The sequence below is a fragment of the Tamandua tetradactyla genome, chromosome 4 (assembly GCF_023851605.1).
Source record: "Tamandua tetradactyla isolate mTamTet1 chromosome 4, mTamTet1.pri, whole genome shotgun sequence".
Lineage (NCBI taxonomy): Eukaryota > Metazoa > Chordata > Mammalia > Pilosa > Myrmecophagidae > Tamandua > Tamandua tetradactyla.
The window spans coordinates 194,593,367-194,614,430 of record NC_135330.1 but is presented as its reverse complement, the minus strand read 5'-3'; the positions used below and the strand labels follow the sequence as shown (position 1 = coordinate 194,614,430).

Here is a 21,064-nt window from a genome sequence, read left to right as displayed (position 1 = left end):
GGACATGTGCTGGGCGGGGCCTCCAGGACCCATGTTTCCTGGGCATGATGACAGTGGAGAGACTCGAGGCACCCCAGAGGGAACAAGTGGAGAGACGACTCGTTCCTCGACCAGGGAGCTGCAGGGAATAATCTGGAGAGCATGGTGGTCTGGAGGGGATGCTGTGCAGCTCCCCGTGGAATCTAGAAGGGAAGCAGGTGTCTGGCATGCCACAAGGGGCCTCCGTCCAGCCCTGGGCCCCGAGGGAAGACTTGCTGACATCACTGCCGCCCCTACACGCCCTGCAAAGCCACACAGGGAACAGGCAGACTTGGGGGTCTCCCTGGGGACCCCGAGCAGTGCCAGGCACCTGTCCAGCACCCCAGGGGCAGGCTGGTGGGGACAAGCACATTAGGGTGACACAAGCACCCCATCTGTACTCGGGTGTGGTCCAGGGTCTCCCGGGGTCCTGCAGCCCTGTCAGCTTGAGAAAGCTGGTGACAAGGACCTGCTGTTACTGGGGGCCCCTCCCCAGGAGAGTCATTGCCCTGCCGTCCACCAGGGGAGAGCTGGGGACTGACCCCGCATGACTGGCCTGGATTTAGGGCCTCCTGAGCCCTTTGGGGCTAGAATGTGCTCCCACAGAGGGCTGACTTTGATGGAGACGCCGAGGGGACATCCTTCTCCACCCCGGCCCCAGCCTACTGGAGGTAGCCCGCAGAGCAGAGCTGCCCCCCTCTCCCCCACCCATGTCCATGGTACCGCCTGCTGAGTCCTGGCCCAGACGGTGGGTGCAGAGACCAACAGGGGCCTCGAGACTCCCGGCAGGGACCATCCGTGGGTGCTGGCACCAACAGGGGCTCCTGGTCGCGCATGACCCTCCTCGCCCACCTCCCTGTCTGCGCCCCCAGCCTGAAGGCTTTAGACCAAGTGGAAACCACAAAGATTCCCTCAGCTTCATTTTAATATGCTTTAGAGTTAAACACAGATATGCAACACAAACGCAGGGAGGGCGGGCTGGGACCTCGTTTAGATGGTCACAGCGCCCCAGCCTCCCAGCCCCCCATCCCACCCCGATGCCCACCGAGCCTGGTCCCAAGGAGTAGAGGGTAGGGGCCAAGAAGCAATGGGTGACATTGAAGTTGGGTGGACTGAGTGAGGCAGGGCTGGGGGCTGCAGCATCCTTATGTGGATGGACACACAGCCCCTGCCTGGGGGTGACCAAGAGGAAGACTTCTGTGTTGAAAGAGATCCAAATCCAGCTGATGGGGGAGGGGGCGGGGGAGAGCGGGGCACAGCGGCGACCCACCCACTGTCAGAGAGGAAGGATTGGCTCAGATCAAGAGCCGTAAGTGACAGGGAGCCATGGTGTAGGAACGAAACCAGGACAATATGGAAATGAGCTCCAGTCCCCAAGGGCAGAGCTGGGTGGGGCAAAACTCTAGTCCACCTAGGGGGGATTATTTAGTTCTAACATTGCTACAACTTTTACCGCAATAGCCTAACACACTGGACCACATCCTAGCGTAACACTGAACTCTGTATTGCTGTGTAACGGCATTCGGCAGGTGTGGTTATGGAAGAGTTTCTAGCTCTGAGAGCTAAGCTATGGCTGAATCTGTGGGTGTAGGTTGTGCCTGTTAAAGGAATAAATAGTGTATGCCAATATGGTTAGTCAACGTGGCAAGACCTACTCTAATGGAATGCCCAACTCAACATCACAGCCTTCATGCAGAGATGCTAAAGGAAAAAATGTCTCTTCAATGGGTATATCCTGTGTGTGTTCCAGGGCGTGCAAAAGAAGAAACATGAAGGTTTGCAGGAAATGAGCCAAACCCACCTTGACTCATGCCAGCAACAGCACCAGGCCTGCCCCCCATGGGCCGAGGAGGCAGGGTCCTGGACAAGCCACTCCCTTCCACCCTGGTCCACGGCTTTTGGCCCCCGAAGGGTCTTCTCAGCTTGGACATGCTCTAAGACAGGCCTGTGCTCAGGATAACTTTTTAGGGGCCTTAAGGGAGAAAAGTGCAGGGTCTTTGTCACAAACAGGAAACAAAGGTGTCGTTTTTATCACCGTAACTGTTAAAACTACTTCTCTCTTTTGTGCACCATGCTCCTAATCTTTCACAGCACTACGTGAACACCTCTCACTTCCTAATTCTACCACTTCAGAGACAAATGCCAGTCCAGGAGCCCGAGGCTGGTGGGCATTTCACATGCCCCTCCAGTGGGGAGAGCCTGTGGGCCGATGGTGGGGGGAGGTGGGCACCCACAGCAATGGCTTTGCTCTGTCATCCTGGCAGATAGTGCTACTGGGTCACTGGGAAGCCATGTGATCAGGCAGCCCAGCTTAGGACAGTCTCCCCCAGGATGGAGGGCTTGGTTTTCTGGAAGCCCCAGCAAAACCCCTGAGCCATCTTGATGTGCAGTGATGGGGTTGAGTTATCCAACCAAACTGAAGGGGCACTGCCTATGAAATGGGGGTCTGGGGGCTGTATCTTGGTGGGGTGACTGACAATTTGCAGCAGCACAGCAAAGCAAGCCAAATGGAAAGCTGAAGTACACTTTCCCACTCTGTGCCAAGGCAAAATATGGACCCTGTCTGTGCAGTTTTCCTCTTGAGGATGGAACATGAAGGGCCTTGGTCATCTCCAAGCCCCTTGTCACCCGCACTCTAGAAGGTCACAGTCTTCCATATTTTCCCAAGGATGCAATAGCTTAATGATCGGTTCCAGGATGCCATTTAGGAAAAAAGCAAAAACTGGCGTGTAAGAGACTATGGATGAGTTTCTGTCATGGGTAACACCCGTGAATCCCTCAGGGTTTCCCATGGCCGTCCTTCACCCACAGTGATTAATCCATAATTAAAACTTGCAAATGGATCAAGAGAGACCTGACATAATGCTGCCAAGGAAGCTAACTGTTGCAAAGGCAGGTACCATCTCGCGAATAGCTGGTGTTCATGTTAAATAGAGTACCACTTGGTGGTAGGTTGAAAGGCGCTTCTTCACTGTATCTTTTTTTTTTTCTTTTTCTATTTTGGGTAGAAATATTCCTGGGAAGCTAGATAGAAATGCATTTTCATTTTCCAATAATTCTTAGGCACAAGTTAGAAAACTGCTGACCTTCACTAAAATATGTCAGCACTTCTTGTTATAAAAAATGCAATTCAGAACTGCTGCCTGTGTATATATGTATATCTAAATAGACACATATCGGTGCAGTACACAATGATTATTCAATGTATATTCAAAATTGAGCTATTTGTAACTAACCTGAAATTCTGCAGTGAAAGTTCATCGCTAATCAACAACTGTCTGAGATTGCTTCCTCTTACATTTGCACACCAGATGAGAACCCTGACACTCTCCTAAGTCTCACGCGGAACCAGAAGTGGACTCTGCCTGGGACACAGTTAGGCGCTACTGAGCATGCGTGCAGGGCCAGCCCTGGGCCCACCCTTCTCTGGGCGAAGCTCCCTTTTGATGGAGATGCCCAGTGCCCGGAGAAGCCAGAGCTCATGAGGTTGCAGGCGGGTCATCTCGGCGCCGTGCTGACTCTTGCTGGGGATGAGGGGCCGGAGGATGAGCAGCGGTAGATGGGGGACGTTGGGGAGAGCTTCACCGGGCTGGTGGGGTCCCCCGTCTGGAGTTTCCAGAGCAGCTCTTCGTTGGTTCGACTTAATCTCTTCTTCTCCTGGGTTTCCTTCTCAACGTATTCCTGAAGATTGGCGTTTTCCTCAGACAGCTGTCTGCACGGGGAGAAGGGAGGGTAAGCAGAGAGCAGCCATGCAGGCAGACAGCTTGGTTGAGCTGAGCCAGGTCAGCACGTGCTGGACCAGGTGGGACAGGGACAAGGCTGCACCACTCCCAGGGCCTCTCCACCAAAGCCTCAACAGCTCATGGCCCCTCTCCCCAGGCCAGGGCAGGCACCAGTTGTCCAGTGGACAGAGTCAAACCAAAGCTCGGGAGAAGAGGGAAGCCGGAAGCTTGTGCAGGTGAGCAACCCAGGAGAGGAAGGCATGGCCAGTCAGCAATGGGCGCGAGTAATAGCCAGGCATGGGCACCCTCCCGACCCGCCGGGCAGCCTCAGGGGCCCCTGCTCCTGGCCTCCACCAGAGGGGTCACCTGCCCCTGGGGGGCTGTGGAGTTGTGCATCTGCCTGCTGGGCCAAGCCGGACCTAGCTGGACTGAGCTGGACCGAGCTGTCGTGGGCAGGGACCACATGTTTTCATCTCTGAATCCCCCATTCCAGCATGGAGCCTGGCACATAACTGATTCTCAATTAATGCTTGTGGATATGGAATGCTGGATGGAAAACGAGTCAATGCGTTCTGTACCTTCTGTCATGAAGCTCAAATCACTCGCTTGGTTGCATTTTGTGAAATTACAGCACCTTGGAGAAACTGACCAGGGCAGAGGCCGGGGGAAGCCGCCAGCCTGGGTAAAGCCTAGACTTGCTCTTTGGACAAGAGAACCTTGGCAAATGGTGAGGGGAGGGCTGCGCTGCCCACACCCTCAGGAGGCGTCTGCAGGGCCTGTCTCTGGGGTGGTGGAAGGGGAAAGCAGGGACAGGACTTACCAACTGTTTCCTAGCACAGTCTCTGTTCGGGGCAGCAGCCAAATGCTGGCCCAGGAGCTCCCCTGGGGAGGCCGTGGCTGTGCGTATGTTTGTCGGGACAGGGCCGGGAAGCTCTGCTCAGTGGCGTGGCTGAGGGCTGGGACACTGGTCTCAGGGAGCTGGCCCAGCCTCAGGGACAAAACAACCCCTCTGGCTTGTGATCAAGCCAGAAACCTGCTTTAGCTCAACTCTGAGCTGTCGAGGAAGCTGCTTCCATTTCATATTGGGGGACCCCCGGATATTTCCAGAATGGCATATTTCTGGAAACCTGAGCTTAGCTGAGCTTAGTCACCTTCAGCTACAGAGCATTGCTCCAGCACATTCCAAACACTGGGGACGTGGCCCCTTTCTGTGGCCAAGGCTAGATCTTCACAGCCTGGGCTCCAGGCCGGCCTAGGAAGGCAGACCAGCAGCTGGAGGACAAGCAAAGGAAGCTCTGCTTCCATGTTGCCTGGGTGCCCCCCAGCTGGCATTCCTCTCCCAAATCTGCCTGGGGCCTGGTCCCGTCCAGAAATAAATCCCGAGCCGCCAGCACTGCCGACGCCCCTCTGCACAGTTCTACTTGTTTCTCCCGTGGTGGGACACTTTGACCCGTGGGGCCAGCGCACGAGGCTGGCTGTCAGGGTGGCTTGTTTTTGTTCTTCCGGTCACCTGGGAAATGACACGCGAGGGCAGCCCCCCCGCTCGGGTGGAAGGCAGAGCGCACGGAGAGGCTCACATGCAGAATGGCCTCACAGGTGACCCCTGTGGGGCCAGCCCAGACCTTGGCCCACCTACCTCGTGACGACTGTGTTTTGGTCGATCCTTGCTTTGAGGTCTTCATTCTGCTGTTGGAGAACTTGGATCTTTTCCTCCAGGATGATGTTCTTTTCCACCTGTAAAGGAGGCAGCATGGCAGAGGTCCCCGGCAGGGCCGCAGGCTGGGAGGCGAACCTGTGCCCTGGCTGCTGGGCTTCGCCGATGACCCAGAGCAGCGTTTTGCAAACTACAGGTTGCAACCTGTCAGTGGGCTGGAAAATCAGTTTAGAGGGAAATGGCCAGCATATCTCTTTTAAACAAAATAAAACAATAGAAAATACCAAAGTGCCCTGTATGTAGTAAAAAATAAGAATTATGAAGGGAGACTTTCAAACAGATATAAGAAATAAATGCACATAAAATAGATTTCATAGATCTTGCATGTGTGTATATATATTGGGCTCCCATGTAGAATACATTTCCGCAGTGTGTGTCTCCAGGCCTTGGCCGTTGCAGAGGCAGACCACAAGGATCCCAGGACCTGGCCTGGCAAATGGTCCCAGGTTCTTTCCAAAGTGTCAGTGGCACTCCATCAGCATCCTGCCCAGAAGCCCATGCAGGTACCGATCCACATTAATGGAAGGTGAAAAATATCAATAACACGGTGTCGGTCAGGTTCATGTGTCAACTTGGCCAAGTGGTGGTACCTATTTGTCTGGTTGGGCAAGTGCTGGCCTGTCTGTTGCGATGAGGACATTTCATAGAATTAAATCATGATCATGTCAGCTGCATCCACAGCTGATTCTATTTGTGATCAACCAAAGGGGAGTGTCTTCTGCAATGAGTGATGCTTAATCTGATCACTGGAAGCCTTTTAAGGAGGATTCAGAAGAGACAGGCCCTTCCTGTTTCGGCTGATGAACCCCTCCTGTGGAGTTCGTCCAGACCCTCCATCAGAATCGTTGGCTTCACAGCCTGCCCTGTGGAGTTTGGACTCTGTGTTCCCATGGTCACATGAGACACTTTTATAAATTTTATATTTGCGAGTGTTCCCTGTTGATTCTGTTTCTCCAGAGAACCCTACCTAATACATGCGGGCACGCTCTTTTCTCTGGAAGCAATGGGCATGTACGACACAAGCCCCTGACCAGTTTATACATTATCAGAAGACAGCTTCATCCCGTGGTTGTTATTCACCAGTGATTTATGCTGTTCTCGTGCTCAGTGTGTCCCTGAGGGCTGGAGAATGACATCCACACTCTAAGATGAATTTAGAAATTACCTATTGTTTTTAAAAGAGCCTGGCAGATTCCCTGTTGGTGGAGTTAATCTCTAAGGAACATTATCCCTTGTCTCTAGAGAGGGGTTAGGAATCAGAGCAAAAGGACAGCCTTTCCTTGCTCTCCAGCCAGGACCATTGCCCCGGCACCCTTCTTTGCTCCCAGGAAATGGGGAGTGATTATGTGGGTGTTTTGGAATGAGAAGTGTACTTGCCCCCAGAATGCCTGGAGCTTGGCTCAAAAACAGCCACATAAACCCAGAAGTGGTGGGTGACCCGAATAAACAGAGGCAGGGGGTACAGCCTGGGGAGGAGAATGCCCGGGCGTTCTCAGAGCAGGCCAGCCCCACTCTGGCTGAGCTGCAGGCCACGGTCAGAGGCATGGTCCTGAGTCCTGCCCACGGCTGGGCCCCGTGGCCTTAGTCCTGCCCACGGCTGGGAAGCTCCATGCTGCTGCAAAGGGCCAGGTGGGCAACCTCCCACCCGAGGCTGGTAGCAGAGGCTCAGACCTTGCTCCCTCCCAGCCTGCAAAAAGAGACTATGCCAGGCAGAGAGGGGGATGCCACCACCTCGTGCAATGCGTGGGCCTGTGCGGGATCCTGGTTTGGATAAAGCAGCTACAAGGGACATTTCTGGGGGGGGGGACAAAAGGGAAAAATGTAAAATTAAATGAGATGAAGAGTTACTGAGTTGGCAGAGTGAAGATCTGTTAACTGAAAGCAAGCAGGATACAAAACCTCTGTACCATATATTACGTGTGCATGTTTATGTGTGTGTGTCTCTGTGTTTCACCAGAGAAAAAGCTCTAGAGATTGTTGGCAGTGCTGGAAATACAGTGGTTTTATCTTTTTTTTGTTTACCTTATTTTATAATTTTCTACAATGCATATATTTTCCTTTTATAATTCAAAAGTTTAAGAATAACAATAAAAAAGAAAAAAAGAGAGAACCTATCTGAGACCTTTGGGTGAACTTCCACATCAAGACTGGCTCTCCTTGGAAGCAAGTCTCTCTGTTCCTGACCTGGACCATCTAGCTCAGACCCTCGCCCTCCCCCAGGCCTCGTGCAAAGGATGGGGCGCAACATCCAAGTGCCCTGTTCCCCAGAGGGCTACCCTCCATCTCATACTGCAGGCGCCACAGGAAGGACGGGGCAGAAGGAAGCCGTGGGACCTGGAGGTACTCGGCTCAGCGCCCCTGGGCTCTGTTACTTACCAGCTGTAGGGGGGCCTGAGCCTCTCCCTCACCCTATAAAAGGAGGCTCAGCACGGGACCTAGTCCATCATTCAGGGTTAAAAGAACAAATGCCCGAGACGTGCCCTGCACAGTGCCTGGCACCCAGCAGCAATGCCCACTCAGCATGTGAGGGGGGCGGAAAGAGCACGGCAGCGGGGTGGTCAGCGCCAGGCACAGAAGGGCGGTGGGGGAGGGAGGGAGGCAGCACTGGGGGTGAGGTAGGCCGCCAGGAGCGCGCCTGACCACCCTCCCCAAACTCCCGGCTTCCTAAGCAAGGCCTTGGGACTCGGGACGGCATTTTCTGCTCCGGTGTGAGCAGTGCCCAGGTAAGACACACACCTTGCTGGACGCTGTCAAGGAGGACGTCCTTGCTGAGAGCAGAAGACGTCTGGGAGGCTCCTAGGGGCCGCCCGAGCCAGCACCCCACTCACCAGCTTCTCCAGTTCCATGATCGTCTTTTCCTGCTGGTGTATCTGCTGATTCTTCATCTCTATCACCTGCTTCAGACTCTGCATGTCTTCCTCCAAGTGCTGGTAGGGAGCCAGTGCCATCTGCGGGGCAGAGAGCAGCCAGCTGCTTATCGGGGTCCCCGTCAAGATCCAGTATTCATCAGGGTCTGGGTCCAGCCAGGCGGAGCCTCCTCGACCTGGCTTTCCCACAGGAGGCCGGGACACCAGAGAGCAGATGTCCACGGCCTCCCCTGATAAAGACAAGCCAGCCCCTTGGGGTGTGGAGAGAAGGAGCCACTATCCCCTGAAGTTTGGAGGCTGGGACAGCTGGACACTGCCAACCCTTCCCTAAAAGGAATCATGGGGTAAGAATGGCCAATGCAGCACTGAATTTTCACACTGGCCAAGACAACCCAACTCAGCGGGTAGGTGGGCTCTTACAGTCCCACCAGCTCCTATGGAGAGCCCATGTGTAAGAGAGGAGGGAAGTGACCTAAAAATGATAAAGAGCATTTTAGAAAGTTATGTTCGAGTGGGGATGCCAGACATAGCAAATAAAAATACAGGACATCCAGGTAAATTTGAAATTCAGATAAACTGCAATAAAACTTTTTGCGCCTAAGTACAGCATGGGATATACTTATACTGAACATCAATTCATATGCATTTCAAATTCAGCTGGATTTCACATATTTTATATAGCAACCTTACATTAGAGGGAAGCGGTTTGCCAGGTTTTCTGGGAAGAATTCCCCTCAACCCACTAATTCAAGCTTCAGCTCATGCCAACCCTGCCAGGCAAACCGGAGTAGGGGAAACAGGGCGGGGGAGGGTGGTCCTGGTGGGGAGGGGCGTGCCGGCTGTGTTGGTCCTGGGCACCCAGGGGCTCAGCTGAGGAGGCGCATGGGGTCTGGCAGGAACAGCACTTGGATGGAGCCTCCGTGTGTCTCGGGGGACAGAAATGCTGCCAGAAATGTGCTTTAAAATGCTGGAGGTCAGCACAGAGGGCGAGACTGCTGTGAATGCCATGTGGCCTCGCCGGGATGGGGGCTGCACCAAGTCCCTTGCCACGGCCCGTTGGGGATCCAAGCTCTGGTGAGTGGGCAGCTACCTCCAGCTGCTCCTCGGTGCTTTTCCGCAAGGCCTCCTCAAACCGCCTGGCTCGGTCCCGCAGAGACTGGCCCTGGAAGGTCAGTGTGTCCACCTGGTCCTGCAAGCAATGACACGGGGGTCTGGCTGGGTCCACATAGCTGCAGCCAAGCAGGAATGCCAGAACGGGGGACCACCCTGTATTGGGCTCTCTTTAAAGTGGAACGGGCTGGGCAGCTGCTTGGGTTTCCCCTCACAGGGGTGGGTGGAGTCAGGGGAGCTCCTGGGGGTGGCCCTGGCAGCTGTGTGGGGAGCATGTGCCCCCAGTGCCCCCTCCTCCCCTGCCGGCGCCTCGTCCAGGGAGCCTACAAAGCACCGCCCGAGGCTGTTTGCCGGCCTGCTCAGTGCACGCCCCGAAGGGCTGGAAGCAGGGACCCGAGCAGGTGCCCCTGCGCCAGCCTTCACAGCAGCATTGTCCACAACCCAAAGGTGGAAGCTGCCCCATTATCCAACCACTGAGGCAGAAACAACCCGTGCACGTGGTGTCCATGTGCAATGGAGCATTGGTCAGCCAGGCCAAGGACTGAAGTCCTGGTACAGCAACAGCAGGCGGGGCCCTGTGGAGGGGAACAGGCCAGGCACAAAGGGGCAGCTGTGGTCTGATTCCACCTCTAGGGAACATCTAGCAAATGCACAGAGACAGAAAGCAGACTTGAGGGGTAGGGAGCCAGCGGGTACGGGGCATTAATGCTTAATGGACGCAGACTTTCCATTTGGGGTGCTGAAAATTTTGGAAATAGATGATGGTGATGGGAGCACAACCCTGTGCATGTAATTCATGCCACTGCATCTGTGCACTTACAGACAGTCCAAATGGGAAATTATGTTTTATGTATATAGGGGCATGTGTGTGCATGCTACCACAATAAAATTTAAAAGAAAGAAAAAGAAAAGAAAACACCAACAGATGAAGAAATGAATTTGTGTGCCGCACGAAGAGTTATCGACATGGGGGCTTGGGGAGCTGAAAGCAGACGTTTGGACCGTAACTGCACACCTGATCTTAGAGACTCAGAAAATCAGCCGAGAGAAAGCCTCACGCCTCGGACATTGAGAGTGAACATCACTCATCTCCTCCAAGTTCTGTCAGTTAGAAAGCTCAGGCTGGAGTCCTGAGGCCCCCCACGATTCCTCAGTCGAGGACTGGGTCCTGCCAAGGCCTGTCTTTCCCCTCCTCGAGTCCCTTCACTTTCCGTGACGTCCCCTCCCGGGACTGAGGCCACCGCTCTGCATGGGACCCCCCGCATCGGGACTCTGCGCAGTCAGGACGCACTTCCGAAAATGCCAGCCCGGCCCTGCTGCCCCCTCCCTGGCCCCTTCTGGCCTCCAGCCTCAGGCCCCCTCCTTGCGGCATCTCGGGCGGGCGGCCCCCTCGTTCCCGGCTCCCCCACGGCCTCTCTCCCCCTCCCTGAGCCTCAGGGCTGCCTGCCCACCCCGGCGGGGAGCTGAACCCACGCAGCCCCCTTCCCTGCGCGGAGCCCCTGCCCGTGACGCTGGCCTCCAGCACACCGGGCAGGCCCCGTGCACAAGGGAGCCGAGGCGTGAGCTGAGGGGCCAGGGGTGTGTCCAAGGAGGAGGCGGGCCCCTCCCCTGCCCCCGAGGAGAGGCAAGGCCGCAGCCCCTGCCCTACCCAGCCCAGAAATGACTCTGACCCCCTCGGGGAGGCCAGGATGCTCAGCTGAGTGCAGGAAACGACGAGACGGTGGTTTGGAGCAGGCTCCAGTCTCTGCCCTGCGACACCCTTCCTGAAATACCAAGACATGGGTGGGGCTGAAAGGTCTTTGCATGAGCCCCTCCGGGACAGAAAGGGCCACACCGGTGGGAAGTCAGGGTGGGGACGACAGACGACATCCTTCCATGCGACGACACTGACATGGATAAAGTCACAAGATTCCTGCCCCCGAGTGCGCCCACGCGCCCCATTTCATTTTTAAGAACCAGAAGCCCCGCAGTGCCACCCGCAAGTGCCAGTGCCTCAGGGTGAAGTGCTGGGGTGGAAGTGCACGCGAGCCGCCGGGTGGAAGCCACCGCCCCAGGTGGCCCCCCCCCCCGGACGTCCTCCTGCGCTGCTGGGTGCCCCAGCAAACCACACCACCCCAAAGCCTCCAGCCCTGTCCAAGGAGGCGCGTCTCTCCAGTCCCTTTCCCTCATTAAAAAAAAACACAAAACAACACAAAAACTCATCAGGCGTCTGTCACCTAGGATGGATCTGAAACATCAGCCTGTGATTTTTTCCACCTTAGTCACTACTGCCACGGGGCAGAATGGCACTGCAGGAAGCAGACAGGGCAGCCTGCTCACACCTGGGCCTGGCTCCTTTGTGTCACGCTCCCTGGAACCATCAGCTCAGCACAGGCCACGCCGGAGTCGGCCGACAGCCTGGGGATGACTGTGACGGTGACAGTAAATGTATGAAAGCTAGTACTATTATAACAGCAAAGGGACCGTTCAGGGCCGTACTGTGAGTGCGCCGGTCCTCTGTCTACACACATTATCTCCCTTAATCTGCTCACACCTTGAGGAAGGTGCTGTGATGATCCCCATTTTACAGATGAGAAAACTAAGGTTCACAGCGGTTTGGTAACAGTGCACGATCTCAGAGCACACGAAAGCAGGCCCAGCGGGGATCTAAACCCAAGGCTCAAATCTCCAAGCCCCGAGCCTGCTCCCCTGGCCGCCAGTGACCCACGGCAGCTGGTTCGAACAGCTTCATGCTCAGTTGGGCTCCAGCGTACTCTGCCGGATGGAGACTCACAACTGGAATACGCGCCATCCGCGACTGTCCGAGGGCCTTGGGTTGGGTGGGCGTGTGTCACACAGCTGCAAGGCTGACATGGTCCTGCTCTTAGTGTGGTGGATGGGGCGTGGGGTGCAGGGGCAAGGCTTTGGGGTTCACACACCGAGACAGACCACACGGGTATGAGAGGGGCACGCTGCAGCACACACTGGCGGGTCGAGGGCCGGGGTGAGCCTCGCAGCAGGCAGGCTCCCATTCTGGGATTTCTGAACGGTTCGCGGCGGGGCTGCCCGCACGCTGGGTTCTTCCCCCGGCAAGACAGGCTGTGTGGTGTGCGCTGTCAGAGGAACGTGAAGCAAAGAAGCAGCATGAGCCCTGGCCTATTTCCTTACGGTGATCACCGTGCACAGCGCCAGCCATGAGGTGTCCCTAACATTACAAAAACCACTCTTGCTAAGACTGGGGTTTCCATATTGGTCAGCAGGGCCTCAGACGAACTCTACACCCAGGCAGTCCTCGCTCGGCCCAAGGGTGGGCCGTGTCTTCCCCCCGACGCAGCCAGCCTGGCCGCCCTTTGATCTGGGACACCCTTCCTTCTCCATCTGAGGCCAGCAGAAGCCAGGCAGCTCCACTGACATGCTCTTTAGGTTGGCGACAGGGGAAATGTCTCTTCAGCTGGTGAGGCAGAGAGTGTTCTTTTCCTGCCACCATCTCCAGATCACAAAAGTCCCTTTTATCATTCCCCAGAACTTGCCCTGTGAATTGTGACCTTCCCACCTTACACACACACACACACACACACACACACACACACACACACACATACACGCCCCCCTGCCTAGAAGTCCTCTCTCCTTCCCCACGTCCTGCCGGGCTACTCCTCAGACAGTCCCAACCACACATGCAGAGTAACACTTCGGCAGCCCTGGAGCGCTCACTAACTGTATGGTTCATTCCGTACAGGCACACGCTACCTTTTGTAGTTGTGTGTCTCTATTTGTGTCACGGCTGTCTAAGTAGGTGGCACAACCCCCAAGGGCAGGAGGCATGTCTTATCTACTTCCACGTTCCAAGCTTAGAACGGGATCCAGTATACAGCAGGTGCTAGATAAATGTTTGTGGATGGGAACAATGCTGCTGCTGCTATAGGGATAACAGAGTTAAGGAAATATTAACCTGTAATGACAGTCGCAGTTTTTCAAAATTTTCTTCCAATTCTTTCTTTTCAAGCTCATGGGCAGACATCAACTCTGGAAAGAAGACAGCAGATTGTTATGGTGGTCTTTCTTTTGAAAAGTCTGAAACAAGACTCTTTCACCAGACTAAGCCTAGTTAGTACCTTTAGGTCATCAGTGAACTCTTGTACACAGAATAGGTAAGCCCAAAGAGACTCTTCCATCATTTTGAAATTCTATGTGCTGATTGGGTTATTGTTTGGAAGAGAAAGAAGGAAGAAAGGAGTAGGGGGAAGGAAGAGAGAGGGAAAAGAGGAAAGAAATGGAGGGGGGAAAATAGAGCTTGTATGAGAACATACACACTCATGCACAAACACACACACTCAGTATTCACTATCACACACACCCACTAACACAGACTCACTCATATGCACACTCACTCATATGCACGCTCACACACACCTTGTCCCACCACCATGCTGGCCAACTCAGAGCCTTCATTCACTGTGTTCATTGATTCTCCAACTTTTCTTAGTGGTGAAACAACTGGGAGACACAGGTTAAGGTCCATTCCCGTCCTCTCCCAGGGTCACTCTTTATCCCACTGCGAAGCAGCAATCTGGGGCCAAGGAAGGGAGCTTTCCAGGGAGAGCAGAGCTGCAAGCAGCCGTCCTGCCAGCCCAGGCTTGCTGGAAATGAACACGGTGCATGAGACCAAGGCTGTGCCTTCAAGGCCACCTTGGTGGTCTCTGGACCACACTCAGGGTGAACCGTGGATTGCTAGGATTTGCTTAAGCAAAGATGCAATGTTAGGTCACCCAAACAGAAGGAAGGACTAATTGGAGCAGTTCCTCTTGGAGGGTTTGGAACAATTCTATTCGGTAAAAAGTGTCATCCTAGAAATAACTTGAGAGGTGGGCAGAAAGAGATGTCATGTACGAATTATTAAGTCAACAGAGTCTATTTTCCTCCAGATGAGGAGAGTCTTATTAGCTGGGTAAAGCTGACTCCTTCTGGCTACACAAGCAATTTGTTTCCATGTTATAATTGGAGGGAGGAAAGTTTCATTAATCAGCCTGGATCATGTGCTTATAAGAAGGCAGTTCTGGAGACCAATAATTATCATTCTTGGTGGTAAGAGTTGCAATTAGGAAAGACTTTGTGGCTTATACTGACCCAAATCTTTTAACTAATAGGGTGAAGGTCTCAGAGAAATTCAGTTGTTAGAGTTGAAATTTACATTTAAGAAAAAAAAATTCAGTGCTGACTTCGACATAAAATCATATGGCCTTCTGGTCTACCTGCTTCTTAAGTAATTAGTTTTCATAGTTGTTGAGAACATCATCCTGACCACAATAATGAACTTTTAAGCTACCATTAGATATGCCCACACTGTCCTGACATTTTACATAATTTAAAGGCCTTCGATGTGGTGTCTGAGACTTCATTAGTCAGAAAAATCTACCAGATTTATATGAAAAGCCAGCAATAAAAGGCAACCCCAGGACTCATTATAGCATTTCCACTCACATCCGTTTTCTGAGACCATTTTCCTACAGTTCAGTGATGGGCTTTAGGGAATTTTAACACGACTCCACCATCAGGAAAAGTCAGCATCTATTCTGGAGATGGTATAAACCATTGCTAACATCTGTGCCCCCCTCATGCAATGCTTTACTTTAAGGTCATGACCGTCTGTCTCGTGCAAAAATACTCTGCTCTGTCACAGTGGTTCTCAAATGTGGCTGCACACTGGAGTTGCCTAGGGAGTTAGGGACTCTTGATGCCAAGCTGCACCCCTGGGCAAGCAACTCAGGAGCTCTGGGGGTTGGAGCCACACATCAATACCTTTTTTTTTTAAAGCTTCCAGGTGATTCCAATGTGCAGCCAAGGTTGAGACTCAGTTCTCTAAATGTAAGGCATACTAGGACACAGGGAGTACATTTAACTAGTTCTCGGGAAACCACTCTCCCCTGCCTCCAGCTTGGACTTTCTCATTTACTGATACTTCCCAGAGCTGCTGAAGCTGGTGCCCCAGGGAGGCAAAATAACTTGAGAACCGTGCACTGCACAGCAGGCCTTGGCTATTTACAAAAAAAAAAAAAAAATTAAAGAATAATAAAAACTCTGATGCTATGCTAATTCTCAAAATCTAAAAATGTATTCATCTATTTCTGAATTTGTTTTTAATTCAGTTTCACAACCAGCTGACAAGGAGAAAAAATGAGGAGAGGGGAAATGGAAAAAGAAGTTGCAAATGCAAATTGAAATGTAAAAGACATTGAAAATGTAGATGCATATTAAAGTGTGAAAAGCTTCTTTAACAAAGTCAAAATCTTATTAGCACTTAATAAACATGGTGGTTGTTATCACCTGACTGAAACCTGTAAGTAGCTAAAAAAAAAGAGAATCCAAAGTCCCAAAAAATGTAAAAAGAAAGTTACTGAAACTACAGCGTCCTGCAAATGTGGCCCATGGGTGCAAAGCCTGTGGACTCACGTCCGGTTGGGCGCTCTGCGGCTCTGATAACACAAATGTGGAGAGGACATGTCCACCTGGGCATGCCATTTAATTTCACAAGGTCACAAAGCAATATAAAACCCAAAATGTCCATGCCTGCTTTGGAACAGAGGACCTCAAGCATGGCCACGCATTCGAATCGGCTCAGGAGCGTTAAAACGCCCCGGTGCCCAGGCTGTGCCCCAGGCCGACCAAATCAAAATCTCTGACTTGGGACCTCACTGGACATCAGTGCTTTTTTAAAGCTCCCCAGAGGATTCCAATATTTAGGTAAGACTGAGAATAACTGCTTTGGGAGGAAAGATATGCTTACCTTGATTGGTATGTCTTCTCTCCATAAGAACCAGCCACAACAAAATACACCAGGAAGGAAAGGAAATGAAAAAAGGAAGGAGAGACAGGAGAGGAAGGGAGGGAGGGATTCAGGGGGCCCCACTGTGGCCCCCTGCACCACCCACCCTGCCCGCCAACCCCTGCCTGGCCCTGCCCACCTTCTCCACCCCTGCCCACCTCGGACTCTGTGGTCGTGACCATCCTGCAGGACGGCGACGGCGGCCATGTGATGATTTTCCATCTCCAGGAGAGCGGCCTCATGGCTGGCGGTGATATCTTCCACCTGAAAGAAGGGCACAGTGACTGCTGAGCCCGGTGCCAGGAAGCAGGACCCCGGCTGCTTGGGGAACAGAGGGGAAGCTCAAGGAAGGGAAAAGTTCAGGGGCCCCAAATGTCAAGGGCCAGCTATTCTCTCTCGCCCTGGGGTGGCTCTGAGCGGGTGGGGCTGGGCCTGGCTGCCGGCCACCTGCCCAGTCCTGCTCCTTTCCCAGTGTCCGTGACTCTTGACTTCGGGTGGGGACAGGCGAGGGAAAGAAAAGCTTCCCCCATCAGGTGGTCAGTTCTCTGTGTCCCCCAGGGGCCGGCGGGGGCTGCAGTTCCCACTGCAAGCGGAGGGGACTGACAGTTATTGGGTTACCTTCTGCAGGGGACGCCACTTAACTGCCAGAGTACCCAAATGGAGCAGATGTGTTTATCCCCATTTTACAGGTGGGGATGCAGAGGCTTAGCGACTGACATAAAGGGCTAGTCGGTGGCAGGGCAAGGTCAATCCCAGGGCTGACCCCAGCGGGGACGTGCTCTCAGACACGCCGTTGTCGCCTCCCCCGAGCAAGACCATCGACGGACATCCCGGGACAAAGCCCGGCTGGCAGGTCTGGGCGGGCCGTGCCGAGCGCCCCGAACATGAACTTGACCCCTAGATTACAGTTTGGCCCTCCTGCCCCTGCAGTCCCATGACCTAGTCCCGGGGTGGTACCCGCCCCTTCTGAATTGGAACGAGTTCCTCCAGGGCCACCCCTCACCCCGTACAGCTTCCCCTGGTCAGGAGGTGCGTTTCCAGGACTTTAATCACGGGTAGTGTGGCCAGTCCAGGGATTTTCAGTTTTACTTTTCCCGATCCCTCCCCCACTCCCCCAGGCCGCCATGCTCACAGGTGTGGCTGCTTTGTTCACCTCCTAAACGTATTGTCAGCCCTAGAAGGGAAGCCCATAAAGAGCCTCTCTGGGGTGGGGACATTTCCTGGGCTCGCCGCGATGGGGCGTTTCCAACTTCTTCTTCCGTGACCCACTGTAAAAAGTACCGCTGTGCACTGCAGCAAGTACAACACCCACAGACTCTCACACTCACGCACAGAATAACAGACACAGCATACACACTCACAAACACGCACACTCACATGCGAACACACAAGGACACATGGACACACACATCTGAACCAAAGCTTCACCCAGCAAGATTTATCCTGCTACTTGCAATGACCTGACTTCAAAAACGATTCTAAAAAAGAAAAAAAGAAAAAAAATAATTCTGTTGGTATGCTCCTTTACAAAATACTACTTATAGGCCACTAAATTTATTTCATGACTTGCTAATGGGTCAAAACTCACAATTTGAAAAACCATGAGCCAGAAAATGGGCCCGGGGCCTATGTCATTGGTGGGCCAGGTCTGAGCCCACAGCTTCTGGCTGGCAATGCTCGGCCACTTCCTGGGCTCCCTCCTTTCTCTGGGGTGATTCGCAGTGGCCGGGCCGCGTGAGAGTCAGACACACCCTGGGTCTGAAAGGAGAAGGAGGAAGGCTCCCGAAGACAGTCTGAGAGGAAGCAGTGACGTGGAGGCCTGGAGTTTTAATTTAAATGGGGAATACTTCCACCCAGGGCCTATCATTTCATGGGAAAATGGGCCTGACTTCCTTCTCTCACATGAAAGGAGACTCCCACCCACTAAAGCAGAAACCAACGATGAAGCCCACATGGTGTGGAAAGCTGCAACTCCACGTGGACTTGGACACGCAGTGACTCACTTTTATTTACTGGTCAATCTTTTTTTTTTTCTTTTTATTGATTTAAAAATTTTTTTTTAAATACCAATAAACACCAAACAAACGCAAACATTCTTAACTTTTGATCGTTCCATTCTACATATACAATCAGTAATTCACAATATCATCACATAGTTGCATATTCATCACCATGATCATTTCTTGGAACATTTGCATCTATTCAGAAAAAGAAATAAAAAGAAAACAGAAAAAAATTCATACATACTATACCCTTTACCCCTCCCTTTCATTGATCACTAGCATTTCAATCTAAATTTATTTTAACATTTGTTCCCCCTATTATTTATTTTTATTCCATATGTTCTACCTGTCTGTTGATAAGATAGATAAAAGGAGTATCAGACACAAGGTTTTCACAATCACACAGTCACATTGTGAAAATTGTATCATTATACAATCATCTTCAAGAAACATGGCTACTGGAACACAGCTCCACATTTTCAGGCAGTTCCCTCCAGCCTCTCCATTATATCTTGACTAACAAGGTGATATTTACTTAATGCATAAGAATAACCTCCAGGATAACCTCTCGACTCTGTTTGGAATCTCTCAACCATTGACACTTTATTTTGTCTCAATTCACTCTTTCCCTTTTTGGTCAAGAAGGTTTTCTCAATCCCTTGATGCTGAGTCTCAGCTCATTCTAGGATTTCTGTCCTATGTTGCCAGGAAGGTCCACACCTCTGGGAGTCATGTCCCATGTAGATAGGGGGAGGGTGGTGAGTTTGCTTGTTGTGTTGGCTGGAGAGAGAGGCCACATCTGAGCAACAAAAGAGGTTCTCTTGGGGGTGGCTCTTAGGCCTAATTTTAAGTAGGCTTGACCTATTCTTTGTGGGGTTAAGTTTCATATGAACAAACCCCAAGATTGGGGACTCAGCCTGTAGCTTTTGTTGTTCACAATGCTTGTGAGAATATCAAGAATTCAGCTTGGGGAAGTTGAATTTTCCCTCTTTCTCACCATTCCCTGAAGGGGACTTTACAAATACTTTTTTATTCACTGTTCAAATCACTCTGGGATTTATGGGGGCATCACTCTGGACAAACCAACAAAATCTCATGTCCTACTCAAGGTTCCATGTACTTATGGTGTTCAATTAAGCTGTCTACATAAGTTATATTAGGAAATGCACTAGTCAAAATATAAATTTTGTACCAAATACACATTTTTTGCTTTAGTCTCCACATAGGTTAAAATTTTAAAATATTAATTACCATCTATTTTCAGCACCCTGCAGTAATGACATTCCTATGTTCTTCCTCATGCAAAAACAATTTTTTAAATTTGTACATTTAGTCACTATCATTATACACTCTAGGCATTTCTAGATTATAACATCTCAGTCTTTATCATCTTTCTTTCTGATTTCATTTGTGCCCCCAGCCCTCCTCCCTCTATCATTCTCACATTCAGCTTCATTGTGTTTTAACATAATTGTATTACAGTTAGGTAGTATTGTGCTGTCCATTTCTGAGTTTTTACATTCAGTCCTGTTGCACAGTCTGTATCCCTTCAGCTCCAATTACCCAATATCTTACCCTATTTCAATCTCCTGATGGTCTCTGTTACCAATGAAATTCTCCAAGTTTATTCACTAATATCAGTTCATATCAGTGAGACCATACAGTATTTGTCCTTTTGTTCCCACCAACAGTGGATAAGTGTGTTTCTTTCTCCACATCCTCTCCAGCACTTGTCATTTTCTGTTTTATTGATAATGGTCATTCTGGAGGGTGTGAGATGATATCTCATTGTGGTTTTGATTTGCATTTCTCTAATAGCCAGGGAAGTTGAGCATCTCTTCATGTGCCTTTTGGCCATTTGTATTTTCTCTTCTGAGAAGTGTCTGTTCAAGTCTTTTGCCCATTTTGTAATTGGGTTGGCTGTCTTTTTGTTGTTGAGTTGAACAATCCCTTTATATATTCTGGATGCTAGACCTTTATCAGATACATTGTTTCCAATTATTGCTTCCCATTTTGTAGGCTGTCTTTTTACTTTCTTGACAAAGTTCTTTGATGTGCAAAAGTGTTTAATTTTGAGGAGTTCCCATTTCTTTCTTTCTTTCTTCAATGCTCTTGCTTTGGGTGTAAAGTTTAAGAAACCGCCTCCTAGTATAAGATTTATAAGATATTTCCCTACATTTTCTTCTAACAGTTTTATGGTCTTAGATCTAATGTTTAGGCCTTGAGTTAATTTTTGTATAGGGTATGAGAGATGGGTCCTCTTTCATTCTTTTGCATATGGATATCCAGTTCTCTAGGCACCATTTATTGAAGAGACTGTTCTGTCCCAGGTGAGTTGGCTTGACTGCCTTATCAAAGATCAATTGTCCATAAATGAGAGGGTCTATATCTGAATACTCTATTCAATTCCATTGGTCATTTACTGGTCAACCCCGATTAAACGATATTTTATTTGAGGCTTAGAGCTATGAATTCATTCAGCAGAAAGATGGATTACAAGAGTACTTAATGGTTCAATTCTTGTTAATGTGAGTTTTTTTTTAATAGAATCTTTGACCAAAGTCTTTTCAGTCTCATGGAAAGATAAATCTCTGGCGCACACACACACACACACAAAAGGAGAGAACCATCTTTTCTTCCTGCTCCATTACTGATGTCGGTTACCTGCATAGCACACTGTGTTTGGAAACAAGCATCCACACATTTGGAGGTATGTTACACAGTTCAGTATAATGAAAAATCCTTCATCAGTCCTCAGTATAATTCTAATTTATCGGACTCTGTCTTAGTTTCCCTGCTGCTAAAACAAATACTGTACAAGGGGGTGG

At 51.2% G+C, this 21,064-nt stretch overlaps 1 protein-coding gene across 4 annotated transcripts in view; it reads right to left on the bottom strand.

The window, feature by feature from the left end:
* Window positions 1–933: 933 nt before the first annotated feature.
* Window positions 934–21,064, bottom strand: part of MTUS2 (microtubule associated scaffold protein 2) — a 565,128-nt gene continuing 544,997 nt past the window's right edge. For all 4 annotated transcript variants that reach the window (XM_077158944.1, XM_077158945.1, XM_077158947.1 and 1 more), the window contains 6 exons: window positions 16,392–16,497; window positions 13,363–13,436; window positions 9,412–9,510; window positions 8,283–8,402; window positions 5,377–5,474; window positions 934–3,730 (listed from right to left, as the gene is read on the bottom strand). In XM_077158944.1, the coding sequence (XP_077015059.1) occupies window positions 3,517–3,730; window positions 5,377–5,474; window positions 8,283–8,402; window positions 9,412–9,510; window positions 13,363–13,436; window positions 16,392–16,497 (711 nt within the window). In that variant the 3' untranslated portion in view covers window positions 934–3,516. The remainder of the gene's footprint in view (window positions 3,731–5,376; window positions 5,475–8,282; window positions 8,403–9,411; window positions 9,511–13,362; window positions 13,437–16,391; window positions 16,498–21,064) is intronic.